General features: G+C 55.6%; 1 protein-coding gene across 4 annotated transcripts; it reads right to left on the bottom strand.

Annotated features, from left to right (window-relative positions):
* Positions 1-314: 314 nt before the first annotated feature.
* Positions 315-12,019, bottom strand: SAMD10 (sterile alpha motif domain containing 10). 4 transcript variants are annotated; one of them, XM_056507569.1, is made up of 5 exons: positions 11,928-12,019; positions 6,444-6,637; positions 3,645-3,813; positions 2,226-2,366; positions 315-1,937 (listed from the first exon to the last, which is right to left on the bottom strand). In XM_056507569.1, exons 1-5 carry the CDS (start codon positions 11,956-11,958, stop codon positions 1,873-1,875), a joined length of 600 nt encoding a protein of 199 aa, XP_056363544.1. In that variant the 5' UTR covers positions 11,959-12,019; the 3' UTR covers positions 315-1,872. The 4 variants fall into 4 exon arrangements, with proteins under 4 accessions (XP_056363544.1, XP_056363545.1, XP_056363546.1 ...); XM_056507570.1 differs by lacking the exon at positions 11,928-12,019 and adding an exon at positions 8,889-9,080 and having other exon boundaries at positions 657-1,980; XM_056507571.1 differs by having other exon boundaries at positions 663-1,980; positions 11,928-12,016.
* Positions 12,020-19,193: the final 7,174 nt, after the last annotated feature.

Raw genomic sequence — 19,193 nt, 5'->3', positions numbered from 1 at the left:
TGTGCCCCCCAGCTGAATTCCAAGCCAAATCTCCACCAGCTTACTGCATGAGCCCAGCTGGAGCCTGGAGAAGACGTTTGTTCCTGTGCAGCTCCCAAGCTCTGGAGAGAAGCTCAGCGTCTCCCTCTAACGATGTGCAGACACCTGCAGCTGTGATCTGCTGTTTGGTCTTCTGGCCCCCTGATCACCCTGCAGCTCCCTGTGCCTCCCTACTGCTCCCTCTGCCCCCCTGGCTTCCCACCAGAAACAAACCCCTCCGTGGGGAAGATGGGCTTTATCCTTCTTTTTCCTTTTGGCTTCTTTTTCCATTTCTTAAAACTCAATAAATTCTCCCAGCTCTGTAGCTCGTGTGTCTCCAATGAGGTGAGAAGGGCAAATTTTGCTGCATATTTGAAAAGGTCAATATGGAAACAGGAGGAAATTCTAATTCCTGTGTCCTGGGGTGCCAGGGGCTACACACAGCAAAACCCTGGAGCTGCTTCCCTGCAGACAGAGTTGAGGGTCACAGACCCCTGACCCACAGGCAGACAGGGAAGATGCTCAGCCTAGCATGGGGGGATTTAGGGCTGTAAACATCTCCTGAGCATTCCCTGGAAGGACTGGAGGAACCAAACTCACAGGGCAGGTTCAGGTGTGGGAAGAGTCAGAAGAGCAATGAGTTAAAATAACAGTCTCTCATTTATTACCAGCAGAGAAGCTGGCAGGAGGGTGCCTGGCCAGGGGGCACCGTGACCTGCCTCCACATCCCAATGCCCCAGGAGTTTTGGGGTGCTGCTGTTTTTGGACCCCCATGACCCACAGCCCTACCCTCATCACTTGAGGTGGAATGTGAGGAGGTCAGCATCCACCATGGCCAAAAATCCTGATTTACACATGGATTTTCCTTATCTGCCCACAAAGACAGTCTGTAGCTCTGTAGGGGAGAATTTGGGAAGTGGGGGTGTAACAGCAAACATTTTCACCTTAATGATGTGGAGGTCATCAGGAAGGTGCCTGGCTTTGGTGGCACCATCACCAGCCTTGGGCAGGAGGTCAGGACAAGAACCTGCCAATGCCTGGATGAGCAGAGCTCTGCAGAGCTGGTGGGAGCATGGAGCAGGGCAGGACCAGGGATGGGGGCAGGGGAGGACCTGGCACACAGTGATCCCCCAGCCCCAGGCTGGGCAGCATCTATCAGCACCCAGCAGCACCCCTGCCTGCTCCCCCAGCCCCTCAGGGGCTCCCCCGTGTGCCTGCAGATGAAGGATGAGCTCCTGGCACAGCTTCCTCCAGGCCAAGGCACTCTCCTGGTGCATCCACCCTGCTTTTACTCCCAGATTTTCCAGCTCTGATGACTCAGCTCCCTTTTTAACTCACCAAGTGGAGCTGGGTGCCGGGGTCTTGGCCCAGCTTTGAATTTTTTGGCTGGTTCTATCATCTTATTTGCTACTGATAACGTCACCTCCCCGGATGCTGGAAGGCAGCCCAGTCTGATGAGGAAACCAAAGCTCCCTAAATAAGCTCCGAGGCATGGACATGAGTTGCCGGGTGCTGGGATGTTGCCCAAGTGCATAATGCTTCAGTGTCCTGCACATGGCTCTGAGCTGTCCCTGGAACCACAGTCCCTTTCTCCACAGTGCTGAGCCCTGCCTTTTGCCATCTCCTTTTTTCCATCTCTTTCCCTGTGAAACATCAAGCTCAGGTGGATGGAAGTTCATCATCTGTCCCAGCAGCTGGTTTGCTGATTTTCCTCCAGCCAAGAGCCATGTCTGCTGGAAGAAACCTTCCACCCCTGCACAGGAATGTATTCCTTTAAAAGAAAGAGAAGGAAGAAGCAGGAGAGGAGCCCTGGAGTGTCTGGGAAGCTGTCTCTTCCTATTCCAAGCGTGTGGCTCAGGTCTCGTATCGGCGGTGCACAGCCCATCCCAGCGGAGCTCGGTTCACAGTGTTGGTGCAATCTGCCAAACAGACGGATCAGCTAGGAGACATTTCCAAAAGAAGCTGGAACAAGGTGGGAGAGGAAGGAATAAACATCCTGCAGGGTGGCACGTCGCAGCTCACCCACTGCCAGCCCCAGACAATCTCTCCCCTTTTGCGCAGAAGGCCACTGACAGATTTTGGGCTGTGCATCACAACTCACCCCAGTGCTCCCTAAACAGCCCCACAACCCTTCCCTGTGTGCCACAGCCCAGCCCTGCAGCCTCCCCCTGCCCGGCTGCCCCCTTGGAGCTGCCCTTTGGCCCTACCTTGGCTGAGCAGCTGCAGGTTCCGCACCTCCTCGCGCACCTGCAGCTGCAGCACCTGCTGCAGCACCTCCTGCCGCTGCGCCTCCAGCGCGATCCCCATGCGCTGCAGCTTCTCCCCGTTCAGCCGCAGCAGCGCCCGGCCTGCAAACACGGAACGGCTCGGTGCCCGGCCAGCCCCTGCAGGGGGGTGACCCAGGAAAGGGCAGCACCAAGGGGTGCCCATCAGCATGGGGGAATGAGGAGGGAGTGTGCTCTCACTGCCCGGAGCATGCGTGGAGTGACAGGGTGAGGGGGAATGACTGGCAGAGGATAGAGTTAAACTGGATATTGGGAAGAAATTCAACCCTGTGAGGGTAGTGAGGCCCTGGCACAGGTACCCAGAGAAGCTGCCCCATCCCTGGAAGTGTTCTAGACCGGGCTGGACAAGGCTTAGAGAAAGAGATGCCCCTGCCCACAGCAAGGGGGTGGAATGAGATAAGCTTTAAGGTCCTTCCAACCCAAACCATTCTGGTTCGTGTCCTGAGTTTCAGAGAGCGCCGGGTGGCAGCTCATGTCCCCAGCCTGTGACAGGTACCAGGACTGCAATCATGTAAGCCATCCCCACAGGCAGCAGCTTTCCATTTCTCCACTCCACCTCCCACAGGAAGAGATGTTTTGGGGGAATGGGGGTGCCCATCACAACCCATTAGTGCTCTGGTCCCACGGAACCACTTCCCTCCAGTCTGGGGCTATTTAGAGGAGGGATTGTAATCCAGCTTTTGTTCTTGCTTGCCAGCGTACACTCACTAATGCTGCCTTTGTTGCCTGAGCAAAGGCTGGCTGAGCGCTTGCATTAGGGTTTTGCATCCCCCCCAGGCAGCTCCTGCCCTCACTTCCCTGCCACCATCCCCTGGCCCTGGCAGAGCTCAGTCTGGCCTTGCACATATTAAAGCTGGACTGGAATGATGCTCCTACACAGAAGTCAAAGCCACTGTCCCCAGGGAGAAAAGGGGAGGAAGCAGATCCTAGAGGTGAGTCTCCTTGAAGGACTTGATTGGGAGTTGGATTCGGACCTGGACAAAGACCTTTGAAACTTGGACTCCAACTGGGCAGAGATTTTTCTCTTCTGCAAAAATTGTCAGTATTTAAAAAACTTCTAAATTATGACTTTTATTATATTAAGCTAGGTTATTAGATGCTATCTTATAAACCAATGTAATAATTTTAAAGAGCTTCCAGCCTGTCCTGGAGCTCACCCTGGTGGCAGATGCCTCCTGCCCAGCCTGGGTCAGTGTCACTGTGATCCCTGCTCTCACCCTGGCTGCATTTCATGGGGAGAGGGGACAGAAATGGAATCATCGATCTGAGGTCCATCTTCTGAACCTCAGTGTCCACCAGGAGCCCGTGCCAATGGGGAATAACCCAGAGCACACTCTGTACCTGTGATGGCATGGTGGGAGAACGCCTCAACGTAGATGAGATAGTTGTGTGGGCAGTGCTTCTTCAGCCATTTGCACACATCCTGCTGGGTCCACAGCACCACTGGCTTGACCAGGCTGCCCAGCGTGGGGCTGGTGTGGTAGATGCCATAGTGGTCACAGCCACGGACCTGAGGGGAGTGGGAGGGGAGAGAATTAGTGGGATTAAAACCTGTGAGGAGGAAAACAAAAATCAGTCCATGGGGATGGGGGGGATGCTGGTTGGCTCCATAGGATTGTGGTGACACTGGCATACTTTGGCTCCATACCCTCTGGCATCCCTCTGAAATAAGAGGAACCAGTAAGGTTGTTGCAGCCTGGACTTATCTCATACAGAGCAAATCACACATCTTGAGCTGTGACTGCAGAGGGGAGCAAGCCTGCTTCTCCGAGAGAATCCTCCAGGCTAGCTGGGAAATAGGGCTGGAAGATGCAGGAGTCTCCCTTTCCCTGCTTTCAGCACCCAGGAGAGATTGCTGAGCTCTTCACTGCTGGCGATGCTGAGACTTCATCCTTGAGCAACACCAGCAAAGGTTGCTGCTCCAAAGCATCCACTTGTGCCCAAGCTGCTGGGACTGTCCTGGGCTGGATCACAGGAAAATTGGGGTGGAAAAGGCATCCCTGCTTCCCACAACAGGAGGGGACTGGACTGCCAGGGCTCACTCACGCCCTGGACACGGCAGGGACAGAGCAGGAACAGCAGCTGATGCACGACACACGGGCACGGGAAAGGTTGACAGCGTGTGGCTCGCGGTGTGCCAACATCGACCTCTGCGTGTGAACGCTGGCTAATTAAGCATGTCTAATAGAGGAGCAGGGATAATTAGTGTAAGAGGGACTCCAGACATCCCGCAGTTACTGAAACTAATGACACATTCGTGAGAGATGCTGCACAGGAGGCAGTGGAGGGCAGCTGGGCTGGGGTGTGCTCCCTGCCCCATGCCAGGCATTGCCATGGAGCCTGGCCAGCCTGGTGGGGCTGCTGCTTGTGCCCGGGGCAGCGTTTGAGCTTGGAAACGAATTGTTCCTCAAGCACAGCTCGTTGGGAACATTCAAGCAAGAGCGAAGAAGGCAAAGTAGGGAGGCTGTACATTAATAAGTAAGGAGTCCGTCTCCAAAGCAGATGGAAAATCCAACAGTCAATGCACAGGATGCAGTTTCCGAACGAAATCCTCCCCTTTGGGGGAGACCCCGGCAGCCTCCCGGCTCCACCAGCCGCATCCCCGGAGTCGCCTGCCTGCGGGAGCAGCCCCAGCCCACGCCGGCTGCGGGCTCCTTCACACTCGGCTGAGCGCGCCGGAGAGCGTGCCGCGGGGAGGAGGAGGCGGCGATTTGCTCTGCATTCACTAACGAGTGATGATGAGGAGCGGAGAGGCTGGGGGAAATAACAACCAGCTTCCCGGGAGCTTACCGCCAGCTTCCCACAGCTATTATCCAACTAACCCTCCGAGGCACGGGGGAAGAGGTGACAAACAACTGGCAATTTCCCTGGGCACGCACACGGCTGCACGCACATCGCTCATCGCACACAGCCCTGCACCGGGGACCATCCCAGCATCCCCAAACCCTGCGCTGCCTGCTCGGCCTGCATTCCCCACTCCCCGTGGAGGGTCTCCGAGTGAGCTCCGGCGCTCCCCAGAGGGGCAGGGGAGGCGGAAGGGATCATGGGTTTGTTTTCCAGCCGGCTGAGCCGCGCTGTCTCTTTGATAAACCCTCAGCCGTGAATATCGAGCGCCGGTGTGGAGGAGAGCAGGCAGGAAGGCTGGGAGGCTGCTCTGGCAGGAAGGCAGGAGGTGGCTGGAGGAACTGGGGGGTGGGAGCCATCCCTGGACACTGCAAGGAGCAACTTGCATCACCTCCCTTCGCTCTGGCATTTTTCTTTGCTTACGGCAAGTTAAGAACCTTTCACTAAATCCTTCTGGGCAGCACATAGAGGTGGAGGAGGGAGAGCCGTGATAAGCTGGCAGCTGGAGGGTGGCTGGTGTGTCCCCATGATGCAGTCACCTGAAGGTGATGGGACAGTGCCACCAGCACATGGGACATTGTCTCCCCTGGAGCTGCTGCTCCTGAGAGCATCACGACCATAGCCATCTATGTGGGGTCCCTGCTTCCTTCTGAAGCTGAACCAGACAGCCCCTGTGATACAAAAGCATCTTCATGCCGGCAGCTGGAAGCCAGGCAGTTGGATTTGCCCTGTTCTCCTTCCAGCATTCACTGTCTGTATGGGCCACGTCTGAACCCAACTCCCAGGGTGTTAAGGAGGGGCTGGGAAGCACCAGGAGCCACCTGCAGGGATGATATTCCTTCCTGTGTCTGTGCAGTAGTGAATGGATGGAAATTTTTGGCTCACAACATCCACAGTGCAATAAAGTTTCAAATTTTAGGAAGACAATGGTCCAAACCTGGCTAAGAGATACACACAAGCGCTCAGCAATTTTAAGGCTTTATAAGGAATTTGGTCCTGGCATACTTAGTACAAAATGGTATTAAATCCCAGCTCCAGATGGGAGGGCAGGTGATGCAGAGAGGGGAGGTGACACAGACAGCTCACTCCAGCACAGCCTGATGGAAACATTTACACTCTATATGTACATGTATTTGTTACTATAACTAAATGCCCAATAATAGCGAGGACTTTCAGCAAAACAAGAGCTGAAGGTCTGATCCTGCAGGGGAAGAGGAGATGCTCCTGCAGGGGATCCACGGTCTGGCAGACAGAAGGAGCCGTGTTCCCCTGCATGCCCGGGGTGGGGTTGGGTACCTGGGAGCCCTCGGTGCCCGGCTGCCGCAGGAGTTTGACGGCGTGGCCGCCGTCGGGGCGCTGGCTGCGGCCGTCGTGCCAGGTGAGGCTGCTGCCCGGGTTGCGCTGCAGGCGGTAGCTGAGGTTTTCGGCCGACACCGTGTGCTCCAGGAGGCTGCGGCAGAAGCTGAAGTGAGCAGAGGCGGCAGCGGCGGCTGCAGAGGGAAGGGGGATGAGAGACGGCCAGGGTGCCCCATCCTCCCCATGCCTGGGCACCCAAAAGTGCCTTTTCCACCCCACAGGACCTGCTGAACTCAGGCTGCGAGCCCCTCTCTCCAAAACCTCCCCGTTCCTGCCTTACTTTCCCATTGCCAAGAAGAAAATCCACCAGCCCAGGAGCCGCCAGCTGGCGCTGGGATCCAGCAGGCACCCACAAGATGTTTGCCCACACAAACCCCTCACGAGCGCCGTTTGTTTTGACACCCGCCAGCCGAGCAGACGCGGGACCCGCAGCTGATCCCCGACACGTGGTGAGAACCTCCTGCTTGTCACTGCCACTCTGCCGGGACAGGAACCGGGAGGAGACCCAGGGAAGCTGCTCCCCATGGCCCAGGCTGACAGCAAACCACCACCACCGAGGGAAGGGGTGCAGAGAAACCCTCCCTGGGCAGCCTGGTGGAGAAGGGAATGCAGGCTGGTGCCCCAGCGCAGACCATGGGTGCCTGGGGACAGCTACTGTGCACTCCAGTGATGGCCAAACACACACCAGCCCTTCAACAATGCCCACGAAGAGACATTTACCCACAACAAGAGCATTTTGTCCCTTATTCATAGAATCATAGGATATCCTGAGTTGTAAGAGACCCACAAATATCATTGAAGTCCAGTTCCTGGTGTTTTAACAAGCTGGGGGTGTTGGGGTTGCAAAGCTTCCCTTTGAGGGGGGCTGAAGGGACCCAGCTGCCATAGGAGGAGGGTGAGTGGGTATTAGGGGCTCACGCTCTGTCTGCTCCGGATAAAAGCCAGACAGCTTGACATAAGCAGCTCTGATCCGTGGAAGCAACGACTGGAGCATCCCCCAGCTCACCTGCTCCCACCACAGGGAGCCAGGCAAGTCATGAACCACCTCCAAGGGCAGAGCAGCACCCAAAGGAGACCCACTTCCAGCACAAACCACTCTGGGAGAGCAGGAGGGCTGGATAAATCCTGATGCAGCTCATTTTCCTAATTAGTGGGTTTTAAGAGGGAAGAGGTTTGAAAGAGATCACTCAAGTACACCTTTATGCAATAGGAGAACAACTGGACAAAAAAAGTCAAAATAGAGGAGAAAAGAGTTGTCCCAGGATACCTAGATCACAGAGTATTGTTTCTTAAATACACCCAGCAGGAGGAATTGCCATGGAGAAACTGAAACAAGGGGACCTGTCTGATGGCTGGGGATGTGATTTTAGAGAAAACAAGGTAGAGGGAGATCTGTGGAGAGGCTCAGTGGGGAGCAGAGGCAGGACTGATAGGGGTGGTCTCTGCACTTGTCCTGGGAGATGGGGATGTCTCTGATTACTTCCAACAGTCTCAGACACCCTGAGCCTGTCAGGTGAGGACCAGAGCGGGCTGTGCTCCCTCCAGCCAAGGATGTCTGAGATGCCACTGTCCTGTCCCTGGCACCCTGGTCACTGTAGCTGTGCTGGGATACCTCCGGGCTGGAAACTGCCCATCCCAACTGAGTGCTGCAGCAGATATGAACCTGGCAGATCTGCAGGGGCTGGTGCCAGGGTTGTGTCCTTCAGCTGTGCCAGGGCTTACCCAGGATTTGCTGCAGGGAGGGAAGGACCCATATCCATAGGGAGCTATGGCCTCCACAGCAGGATGTGGGCATCTCTGCTCCTGCAGCAAACACTGCTGGAGGCAACACCAGGAGTGGGAGCAGATGGGAAAGAGGGGTGGAAGTTGAAGGGGAAAATGAACTGGGAAGAAAGGCAGGTCCAGGAGCTTTGGTGGCATGGCTCCTCATTGGAGCAGGCAGTGGCTGCCCTGCAGCCCAGAGGCCCTGGCTCCAGCAGCTCCTCCACAGTCTCAGCTCCCCCAGCCCAGCTCTTGGGTCCCAACTTTCCAGTCACCTGGCAGCACTCGACATGGGACCGTGGGGAGGGTGCTGGGCAGGGCACGTTGGAGCATTTTGGAGCAAGGAAAGGATGGGGACAGAGGAGCCCTGTGTCAGGACAGCCCCGTGTCAGCCCGGGCTGGCTCCATGCAGGGACATGGGGGTGACATCCAACCTCTCCTCCTTTCCGTGCTCTGCACAGGCAGTAGCCACAGCATTCCCAGGAGCAACCAGCCGCCCTCCATCCCCTCCGCCCCTCTCTGCTAAGCCGCAGGCTGTGCCCTCCGGCCAGGAATGCACATGCTGTATCTCCCCTAGACCCGCTGGCCCCACAGCCCCCCGGCCATGCCCTGAAGACCCCTCACCTGGCTCGGGTGGTCCCTGCGAGCTGCGGATGGTGGAGACGCAGCAGAGGGATGGCCGGCCCTGCTGCATCTCGGCGGGAGGAGGGACGCGCGTGAGCGCTCGGCACCGCTGTCACGAGTGCGGCTCCATCCCTGCCTCCCCTCATACCTCTTCCACACCTGACTGATTCCCCCGAACGCCTCCCTCCCACTGCCGCTGAGCACCGGCTGCACGCTCGTCCCAGCTCCGGGCGGCCCCGAGCCGCTCTCACACGCACAGGGGGGTGAATTGCACCCCCTCCCCGCTGCCCCGTGGGCGTTTGATCCGGAGAGATGCTCGCTGCTTTCCTCTCGTGCTCCCGCCTAATCCCGCGGCAGGGCCAGCTGGCACTGGGATGGACGGGAAGCCTGGGGGGCTGCTGCAGGGGACACCGCACCCACCACCGCACCAAAATGCCCCGGGGCCAAGCGGAGTCATGGCACGAGTGTGGCAACGCCGGGGTCACCGGGCAGCGGAAAAGCGGAGAAGGAGCGCGGTGATGAGCAGCCTTAGAAGGAAGGGGCTGCAGGGCGCGGTGTGGGCTGCACCTGCTCCCGGCCAAAGCTCTCATGGCTGTGGTCGTGCTGGGGTCCAGAAGTGGGGGTCCCACAGAGCAGGGGCTGTGCTGAATCCTGAAACGGGAATCAGGAGCCTCCACTCTGGCTGAGCCCGAGCTAGAGTGGGGAGCGGAGAGAGCTCAGCTCAGGTCCCCAAACAGGCACTGTGACCCCACCGTTCCAAGTCCCTGACAGCTGGTCTAGGGTCCCTGTGCCCCGTCTGCCTGCCCCACTGCCTGCTTGCCGCCGGGGAATCGCTGCCGGCTTGTTTCCATGGCTCTTTGATCCATTTTGGGCATCTGTCCAGCCAGGCAGGAGGGGAGGCCAGGTCCGGATCCCCGCAGGGAGACCAGCAGCAGTGGGGACAGGGTCTGCAGCAGAGACAGGGACACACGCCGCTCCCTGCCCTCACCAGGCACAACGCTGCTCCCGCTCCCGTTCCCTCTCCAGACACTTTTATGGCTGGTGAAACGTGAGCGCCGGAGAGGCTCAGAGCAGCAGCTGCTGCTGGTGGGGAGAGGGACGGGAAACCTCCCAGGGCTGGGCACCTCGGGGCAGGATGTGGCAGCATTCCCCGGTAAAAGCATTTCCATGTACGTGTCGAGTTTGTCCGGGCTGATCACTACCCGCAACCCGGCTGCCAGGGGACTTCCCGCGGGTGCTTCCTGCTCGCAGGTGACCAGCACCTGTCCGGGGGACACGGTGGCAGGCAGCCAAGCTGCAGGAGGAGCAGGCAGGGGCACAGCGAGGGGAGCCAAATGCCTGAAAGCAAAAGCAAAGACTGCCTGACTCCTGCTCTGTCCTCTGCCACGACTTCTCAGCTTGGCCTCAGGAACCTCCCTGGGTCTTTGATGCCATCGTGCGTGTGGGTGTCCCACAGACCTGCCCTCCAGATGGGTCTATGTCTGTAGGCAGATGCAGTGGGGGCAGTCAGGCTTCCCGAGGTCAGACAGGCTTCCCGGGATTAATGGGAGAAGCTTGAAACAAGCTTCACAGGGAATGAAATCACTTGGTTGGTTTTCTTGGCTGCCCATGTGTGACGACCCTTAAGGGTGGGTCATCACACCGCATTTGGGAGGGAAAGAGACATTTAGCACCAAATACAACGAGGGCTTTGCTTATAACTGGAGGTGGATTGGGGAGCTGGTCGTCTCTCTTGTGTTCCTGCAGGCAGGTGAAGGGTGGATGGGACCAGAAGTCTCTGAGGACTTTTAGGACAGGGAATTTGCTCTATTCAAGGAGTGGCTTTGTGAAAAATTCATCCTGCTTTTAGTGGCATCTGCATGAGCTCAGCTGGCATTGCCATTGCCCTGGTCCCCTCTGTCCCTTCCATGTGACTTCACCCCAGTGCAGGGCAGAGCTGTTGCTTGCACTGGTGGAGCCTCCAGGGATGATCATTCTAGTGATGCTCTCTGGGATCCCCCAACACATCCCATCTTTGAAGCTGTGCCTATAGGATGGTCCAGGTTCTGCCTGAGCTATTCCCTAAGGTCTGAGGAAGATTAAATCAGACCCAAAGAGGACTGACACCCTCTCCAGCCTCTCCAGATTCCCCTGGAGTGCACTTGGCACAGGCCCTGGGTGCGATGATCATCACCCCAGTGCTTCCTTCTGAATTCTCTGCTTGCAGAGTCGAGATGGGAGCCCCGCACAGGGACGGAGCTCAGGCTGGTGGCTGCCCACTGCTGGTGCCTCCCGAGGACAGAGGAGGAAGGGAAGAAAAGGCAAGATGTCCTTTCTGTCCTCCCTGTGCAGCACGATGGGTGCCCTGGACACAGTATTTGGGGGATTGTGTATGCTTTTGGGACATCTATGCTCCTGAGACTCCCATGGGTACTGCCAGGAGGTCCCTGAGCACCCCATGCCAGAGGACTTCTGTAGGGTTGGACAGTGTGTGAGTGTGGGGTGGGGGCAGCAGATAGGACTCCAGGTGGCTCTGGGCAGGGTCTCCTGGCAGGAGACAGGGGTGGGAAACCACAGACACGGACACCCCTGCCTGCAGTGATCCCCCTTCCACCTCGGCATGCTCTTCCCAGGGGTCCTGCCCTACTCCAGCACTCCCAGGCCTGCCTGCCCTGTCCTCACACCTGCATCCTTTTGCTCTAGCCGATTTTCCACCCCAATTCATTGGTACACCACAATACCAAGGGTAGGGCACGGGGACAAACTCTCCCGGGAATGGGGGAGAAAAGGGGAATGTGGAGGGACTGACTGCCGGGATGGAGAGGACAGCACAAGGGATCGAGGGCAGGCAGACCCCTAGAACGGAGGGGACAGCCCCGGGGGAGGGATGAAGAACAGACCCCGGCACGGAGGGGGCAGCACCGGGGGATGGAGGACGAACAGACCCCCCAGGATGGAGGGGACAGCATCGCAGAGAGGTGGAGGGCAGCTCCTCGGATGGAGCGGATCGCCAGCTCCGTGCCCGCCGCGCACCTGAGCCCCCCCGCCCGCGCCCGGTACCTTCCATGTCCTTGGGCCGGCCGCAGCTCATCCTCCGGCAGCGGCGCCGCGCTCGGGCGGGGACGGAGCCCCGCGCCCCCCGCGCCGCCGCCGGCACCGGGCGCTCCCGCCCGCCCCGCCCCGGTGTCCGCGCCGGGGGCGGCGCCGCCAGCCGCCACCCCCGGGGGCTCCGCCCGCCGCCGGCCCCGCGCTGCCGCCCGCCCCGGGAGCCCCGAGCATCCCCGGTACCGCCGGGGTGCGGGCATCACCCCCCGGTCCCTGCCCGGCGCATCATCCCCGCTGTTTCTCTCCAGCTGGGGGAACAGGTCCTTGGGGACACCAAGGTGCAGTGGGCACCACGGACAGGTTTTTGGTCATGTTTGCAGTGGGCACAGAGTGGAAAACACCTGGTTGTTCTCTCCACCCCAAATGTCTCTCCTACCCCTGACCTTCAGCTCCCTGGATGGGGAAGGCAGAGGAGGGTGCTCACCCCAGTGGGTGCTGTATGAGCTCTCAGCATAAATGGGTACCCACCAAACCTCACTGGCACACCAGCATCAGGCAGAACAGTGTCACCAGCACCTGTCACTACCCCGGGGTGACAATCCCACAGATATTTTTGTAGATGCCTGCATTCATCTGTCACACCTGACCCAGACAGGGACTGTCACTGCCAGCCCTTGCAGCCACCAAGGCAGCAGGGTCTGGATGTGCACCCTGTGTTCATCCTTCACCAGGCTGGGAAAAGGCTGGGGACACTTCTGGCTGCCCAGGACAAGGACAAGCAGATGCCTGTGCTGTGAAACTCCACCTTTGCAAGAGTTCCCTGTCACAGACCCACTGCAGCACAGAGCAGCACCTTCACCCTTGTTTTAAGAGGAACAACACCCAGCTTAGGCACATTATGTGATGATCACCGGCCTATGGGCTGGGAAGGTGCAGCAGGTGGCAGTGACCTTGCACAGCCTCGTGCAGGGTTTGTGTGGCTGTTCATCAGCCTTGCATAGCTACAGCATAAAACCCTCTTGGATTCAGGCTGTGCAGCTGTGTGTGTGAGAGTGAAGCACTTGCCAAAACTAAATTCAGCTCCCCAAATCAATAGGAGCTTTCCAAAATTTTGGATGCTCAATCAGGAGCTGCTCTGGATGAGGCTCAAGCCCCTGACAAGGCTGGATGCTGGCTCAGCTCTGTGCTGGGAGCTGGCCAGGGCTGACACATTCAGTGAGCCAACCGTGCTGCCAGACAGGGAGTGGGGACAGCGAGTCACAAACCATTTGAGTAGTGGGGACATCAGACCCCAAACCCTGTATGGAGACTGCAAAGAGTCTATTAGTAAAAAATCCCTCGAGAATTCCTGGGGGGAGTTGACATTCTTCTTCCTGCTTCAAGAGAGCGGGCAGGGCAATGTTGCCTGTTACAGGCAGATAGAGAAAGAACGTGTTCTCCATCCCTTTGAATTTCCCATTTCTCCCTCAGCCTTTGTCTACACACAGAGTTTTGAGCCATGGCAGAAATTTTCCATGGGAAATATGGTTAAAGGGGGGCCTTGGCAGGAAAAGGCTGATGTTGCTTGAGAAATGTGTGCAGATTACACCAAGCTGTTATTAAAAATAAGTGCTGCTCTGTTCCCAGCCTTTGCTTTCTGTGATTTTTCTGGTAGTAATTGCACTTCTCCAGCAAAAGGTTCACGTGTCCAGGGAATGGAATTTGTTTCCTCCTCATCTGCAAATAAGCCTGGTGCCAGCCCAGCATCCCAATGGCCTGGGGATACAGTGGTGGGTTTGGATGCCTGGGGGAGTTCAGACTGCTCATCCATCTGAAATGCCAAAGGGTTTTCAGAAAAACCTTAAACCTGGGACTGTGTGGGGAGGGCTGGGGAAGTGGTGTGGTCCCTACACCTGTACCATGCTCCAGCCATCCTTGGTATCACAGCATCCAGCACCACTCTTGGGCCGTCACTCAATCCCTTCCATGGTGGAGCATCCTTTAAACAGCCTCAGCAACTCTGTCTTGAGTTTTGGTCTGACTTTGGGTCTTTTAATGTCTGGTTGAGGACTTTACAGAGTTAAATAGCAGGGAGGGAAAGCCCTAGACTGAGACACAGCTCGGGACACTCAAAGCACAAGCCAGGACTCCTTTTTCTCAAGGCATTGATGGTGTGGGAAGGGGACAAGTGAGGACAGTGGATCTGGTGAGCTCTAGACCAACAGGCTTCCCCTCCACATGCATATGGATTTGTGTAGGGAGAGCACCAGTGTTCCCATGGGTCCCATCCCTCCCCAACACCGGGCTCTGGAGAGGATGCCAGGCTGGGATGATTCAGCACGTTCGTTTTTCAGAGAATAAAGGAAGTAATTAAACATCAGCTTTCCTCCCGCCGCGCCCCGCGAGGATGAGAGGGAGGAGATGAAAAGCCTTCAGACGGAAGTTATTTGTCCAAGGAGAAAAGTGGCTAATTTCTCTGGTGCTTTGCTTGTCTGCTTGTTAATGAAAACCGCTCGTCAGCAGGAAAAGGGAGCACCCAGAGAGGGGGAGGAACCGGGATCACACATCCCTCAGTGCCCGGGCACGTGGCTTCGGTGGCCTTGGGACATCCTGCCCTTTTGGGCTGTCACCCCCACAGAGCCCCCATGGCACCCACCCACGGGCCTGGGAGTTATGAATGCAGCTGGGCACTGGGGACCCTCCCTCACTGCATCCCCATGGCTTGGGAACACACACTGCCAAGCTAAACATCATGGAAGGGTTTTCCCAAATCCCAGCCCCCTTCCCCCCCACCCTCCGATTTTTTTGCACAAAGACTTCAAAATGAATTTGTTGAGGCACTTGCAGGGAGATAGAATCGAAAACAGCTTCGTGCTGAAGCCTCCTGCCTGGTGCGGGTTGATGGATGGTGCTTATCTCAACCAGGCATGGAAATATTTAGTGTTATGAAAATCTCTGCCTGAAAAGAATTTATTTTCATGCTGATAATAAAAGAACCAAAGCTCAGTGCTGCAGGGCGGGGGTGCTGCAGGTCACATCGAAGCTCTGGCTTACAGAGCCCTGGAGGTACCTGTGCAGTCCTCTGGCCCCTGGCTGGGCAGGTGACCCTCTTGTCACTCACAGCATGACATCTGCACCTTCCCAAGGTTCATGATTTATTGGCAGAGGACATCCAAGGTATTGCTCCCTCTTTGCTGCTCTCTGGGACGCAGAGAGGGGTTGAAACAAGGGAAGCTCTTCCATTTGGAGGTTTATATAGATATATTTCTAATTGGATTTTGGCACGTCACGGTTATTTTCAAGGCAGCCCGTAATTATTTGAGAGACTCCTTTTCCTCAGAACAGAGGGCTGGCTTTTTTCTTTTTAATATTGTTTCCCCAAGTGAAATTGTGAATTTGCAACTTAATCCAATGAGAAGACACACATGATGTCACTCTGCAAGGACACGGTAGGACGGCAGGAGCCACCTCTGCCAGGTTCCTGATCAATGCCCAGCAAGGTCAAAAAACATAAGAACAGTATTTTAATTATTTTCTGTATTAAAAAAAAAAAAAAAAAAAAAAAAAAGAAGAATTATTTTAAGAAGGTGTTCACAGGTACTTGATGGGGTGGGGAGGTTTTGCAGTAGCTCAGCCCACCCTGTGCTGAGAATGCCTCATGTCCAGCTGCAACTCTGCAGCAGCTGAACGCTGGTCTCTGGCTTTTTCTGTCCAAACTGAAACCTGATGAAATTCCCACTAATTACAGGGTTTTATTTTTACATGTGTTGTAATTTTTTGGGGCTCAAAAGAATTTCATCCAGCTCCATCTGCTCTCCATTAGGGAACTGAAGCTCGAGCAGGATGGATCCAGCCATCCTCACCAGGGTTCTCCCCAGGTTGGGCATTTCCACCATCCCAGTGCTGCATTTTTTGTGCCAGAGCCCAGAATGGACACAAATGAAAACCATTATCCAAGCAGAGTTTTCCAGCATCTCACAGCTAATGACCATACACCACTCTGCTGCATCTTAACAGCTTCAAGTTCTTATTTTCCCAAGCCTGATTTCAGGGCTCCGAGCTGCATTCAATTGCTACTGAATCCGATTTATTATTTACATTGCAAGGTACAGCCTGGCATGAATTGATTTGCTGTGCTCTGATTGCCACTGCACGCTGCTCTGGGATCTGGGAGCTGGCTGCTTACACAGCCAAGCTGCAAAATCAGAAGTTAGAGAATGCCAGAGTTCAAACTGCCCAGACATCCCAGTGCTCTGTGTTCTGCTCTCACCTTTGGCTGCATCTCTTAGGATGCAGGGAGTGCTGATCCCAGTGGGGGTGGTGGGATGGATTAACTGGTGTCACCCAAGGGTTGTCACCCTGATGCTGCAGAGATCAGATGATTTTAATGTCACCCCTTACTGAAGAAGAGAGGTTTGGGGAATCGGAGAGGGCAAGTGACATTGGTTTTTAGGGTGGAGCCATGGATGGGAGTGCAGAACAGATGGAGAGAGCAGAAAGGATGGGGAATAACAGAATTGGGAAGCAAAAGGGAGACCTGGTGTTTTGGGAGATTTTGCAGGCCTTTACCTTCATCACCACCTCACCTTTAATTTCATCATCACCTTCACCTTTGCCTTTGCCTTCATCATCACCTTCACCTTCATTTTTGCCTTCATCTTCACTTTCACTCCTTACCCTGCCCATGGCTGGAGCTTACACTATGTTGGGTGTTAGGAAAGAGTGAAAATCCCCCAAACCCAAGTCTGTTCCTCCAGGGCAATGATGACCAGAGGCAGCAAGTTTGCTGATGGCTCAGCTGTTGGAGGTGAACCTGGAACAGTGGCTGGAGGGCAGGACCATGGACATGCTGCCTTTGGACAGGGACCCTGCTCCCCCAACTCACCCAGCAGCCCAAATTACCAGGCACCTTGGGAAACATTGGTCCATCTGCCAGAGCTCTTGACTTTGGACATCCTCAGAAGAAAAGACAATTTTAAGGAATGCCATTTGGGCAGAAGCATTAGCATTCTGCTGGCAAGACACCGTGCCCTTGAGCTCTCTCCCACGTGGGGATCCTTCCCAGCAAACCTGTGGCTGATGCCAGCTCTGCTCTCTGGATTGCTGAGGGTACAAGCCTTGTGTTGAAGACCCTTTAGGAATCTCTGCTAATTGTCATTGAGACCACCAACAGCTTTGGAGGAGACTCTCAACGGCACCTCGCTCCCTCCCAGCTGCTGTGGGATCTTGGCACCTGCTGCTGCCGGCTCTGGCAAAATTCCCACTGCACACCAGAGCTCAGCTTGGGGTGCAGAGGGGAGCAGATGCTGCAGATGAGTCCTCAGGGCGCCTCTGTATCATAGCATGGGACTAATTAAAACTTCAGAATGTATATTTACCTAATACGGAGTTGATTTGTTAAGTAGGACATCCTGTCTTCAGAGGATTTCACGGTATCAGGTGATAATCAAGTGAGAACAGGCTCCAAAAGCGTTAATTTAGAACTGAGACAACAGGAATTAAAAATAAGCCCTTGTTTTAGTCTTCTCTTGCACTTCCACGTCTGAAATCCAAGTAATCATCCCATTTGGGAGTGCAAAGCAATGGCACCAGCATCCAGCAAGCACCACACTGGCTGAGGGGGAAAATGTGGGGCTTCAGTGGCTGAGTTTGGGCTCTTTGCCCTCTCAGAGCTCAGCTGAGGAGCTCACACTGCTCCAGGTATTCCTGGCACCTCTGGGGCGTCCTGTCCCTGTGCCTGGCACTGGCACACAGGAAGGGGATGGATTTCTGCTCAGGGCTTGCAGACAGGTGTTTTGCAACAGGGATTTTCATAGAATCATGGAATAGTTTGGGTTGAAATGAATCTTTAAAGTCCATTCCATCTCATTCCAACCTTCTGGCTTCTGCAGGGACACCTTCCACTAGACCAGGCAGATCCAAACCCTATCCAGCCTAACCCTGAACACTTGCAGGGATGGGGCACCTGCAGCTTCCTTAGCCAACGTTTTACCAGCCCTGCTGTAAAAATGTTTTCCTCATATTTAACCTAAATCTCTCCTCCTTTAGTTTGAAGCCATTTCCCCTTCTCCTATCGCTGCTGGCAGGCAGCAGGGAACAGTGCTTGGGATGAGCCCCGGGCTGATCCTGCCCTGTAGATGCATTCTTGCAGTGCTATGTGATATTTAAAAACACGAATTCCCAGCCTGGGGAGAGCCCTGGGGTTTGTTTTCCCATTGTCCCGGGAGAAGCTGCTGCTGCCTGTGCTCTCCCTGGGGACACAGAGGCGGCTTTGTGTGAGCAAGGGGCCGCAGTGACCCGGCTGCGGGCTGGGCTGCTCCTGCTGGGCTTTGGGCTGGACCAAAGTCCCTGGCAGGATCTGCCTTGGTGAGCTCGTCTTTGCACTCAACCAAGTGATTTTTTTTCACTTTCAAACCTTTGTGAGCGATTCTGGCTGTTGATGTGCCCGGCATCCCCTCCCACCTCGCTTTCCTCAGCCACACACGCACAAACTGAGCTCGGGAATTCCCAAACCAGAAATGGGATGACTGTGCACCCAGGAGAGATGAGTGACCAGCTGTGGGTGGTCTCATCCCTCTGGGGTTTTATTCTCATCCCCAAAAGCTCGATCTAGGGTGGTAAGAAGCACTGTGCCCAAATGCAGAGTGGGCAGCAACTTCCTGCAGGTAAAAGTGCAGCATATTTGCAACTTTAACAGGTGCTGCTGCCCCTTCACCCCTTCAGATTTTGTTGCACCAGGGAGAAAATCTTTTCTTCCAGCTTCACACCCTGCTGTAAGGTGTTTTGGGAGGGCAGAGCAAGGCACAGATGCCCCACTCCTTCCCACCATGGGGATGAGCCACGTCCTGATCCTGATGATCCCAGGAGCAGCTCAGGGATTTCTCCCCACTTTGCTTCCCACCCCACCACCCCTCAGTTGCATTATGAGAATAATTGCTGATTAATTACCCCATTGGGCTTTTGGCCAGGTTCCTGCAGCACCCCAGTGCTAGGCTTGGGTAGCAAAAGCAAACCCAAGGAGAAACCCATGGAGCGTCCAAAAAGTAGAGCTGGGCTGGAGAGGATGCCTGAGGGCTGGATCCTGAACAGCTCATCCCTGCTGTGCTCCAACACTGTGGGAAGATCAACCCAGAGCTCTGAGTGCCTCTGCTGCCCAGGCTCAGTGGGACACACAGCCAGTGCTCTCCCCTGCACTCACCAGGACATACCAAACACAGGGTCCATCTCCAGAGATTATTAAAACTCATTTATGGTTGATTTAACTTAACCTGTAAATGATTTTGAGTTTTCTTGTTGTCCAAG

Source organism: Oenanthe melanoleuca, chromosome 20 (assembly GCF_029582105.1).
Source record: "Oenanthe melanoleuca isolate GR-GAL-2019-014 chromosome 20, OMel1.0, whole genome shotgun sequence".
NCBI lineage: Eukaryota > Metazoa > Chordata > Aves > Passeriformes > Muscicapidae > Oenanthe > Oenanthe melanoleuca.
Note: the sequence above shows the minus strand (reverse complement) of the source record. Positions and strands in the feature narration are given on the sequence as shown.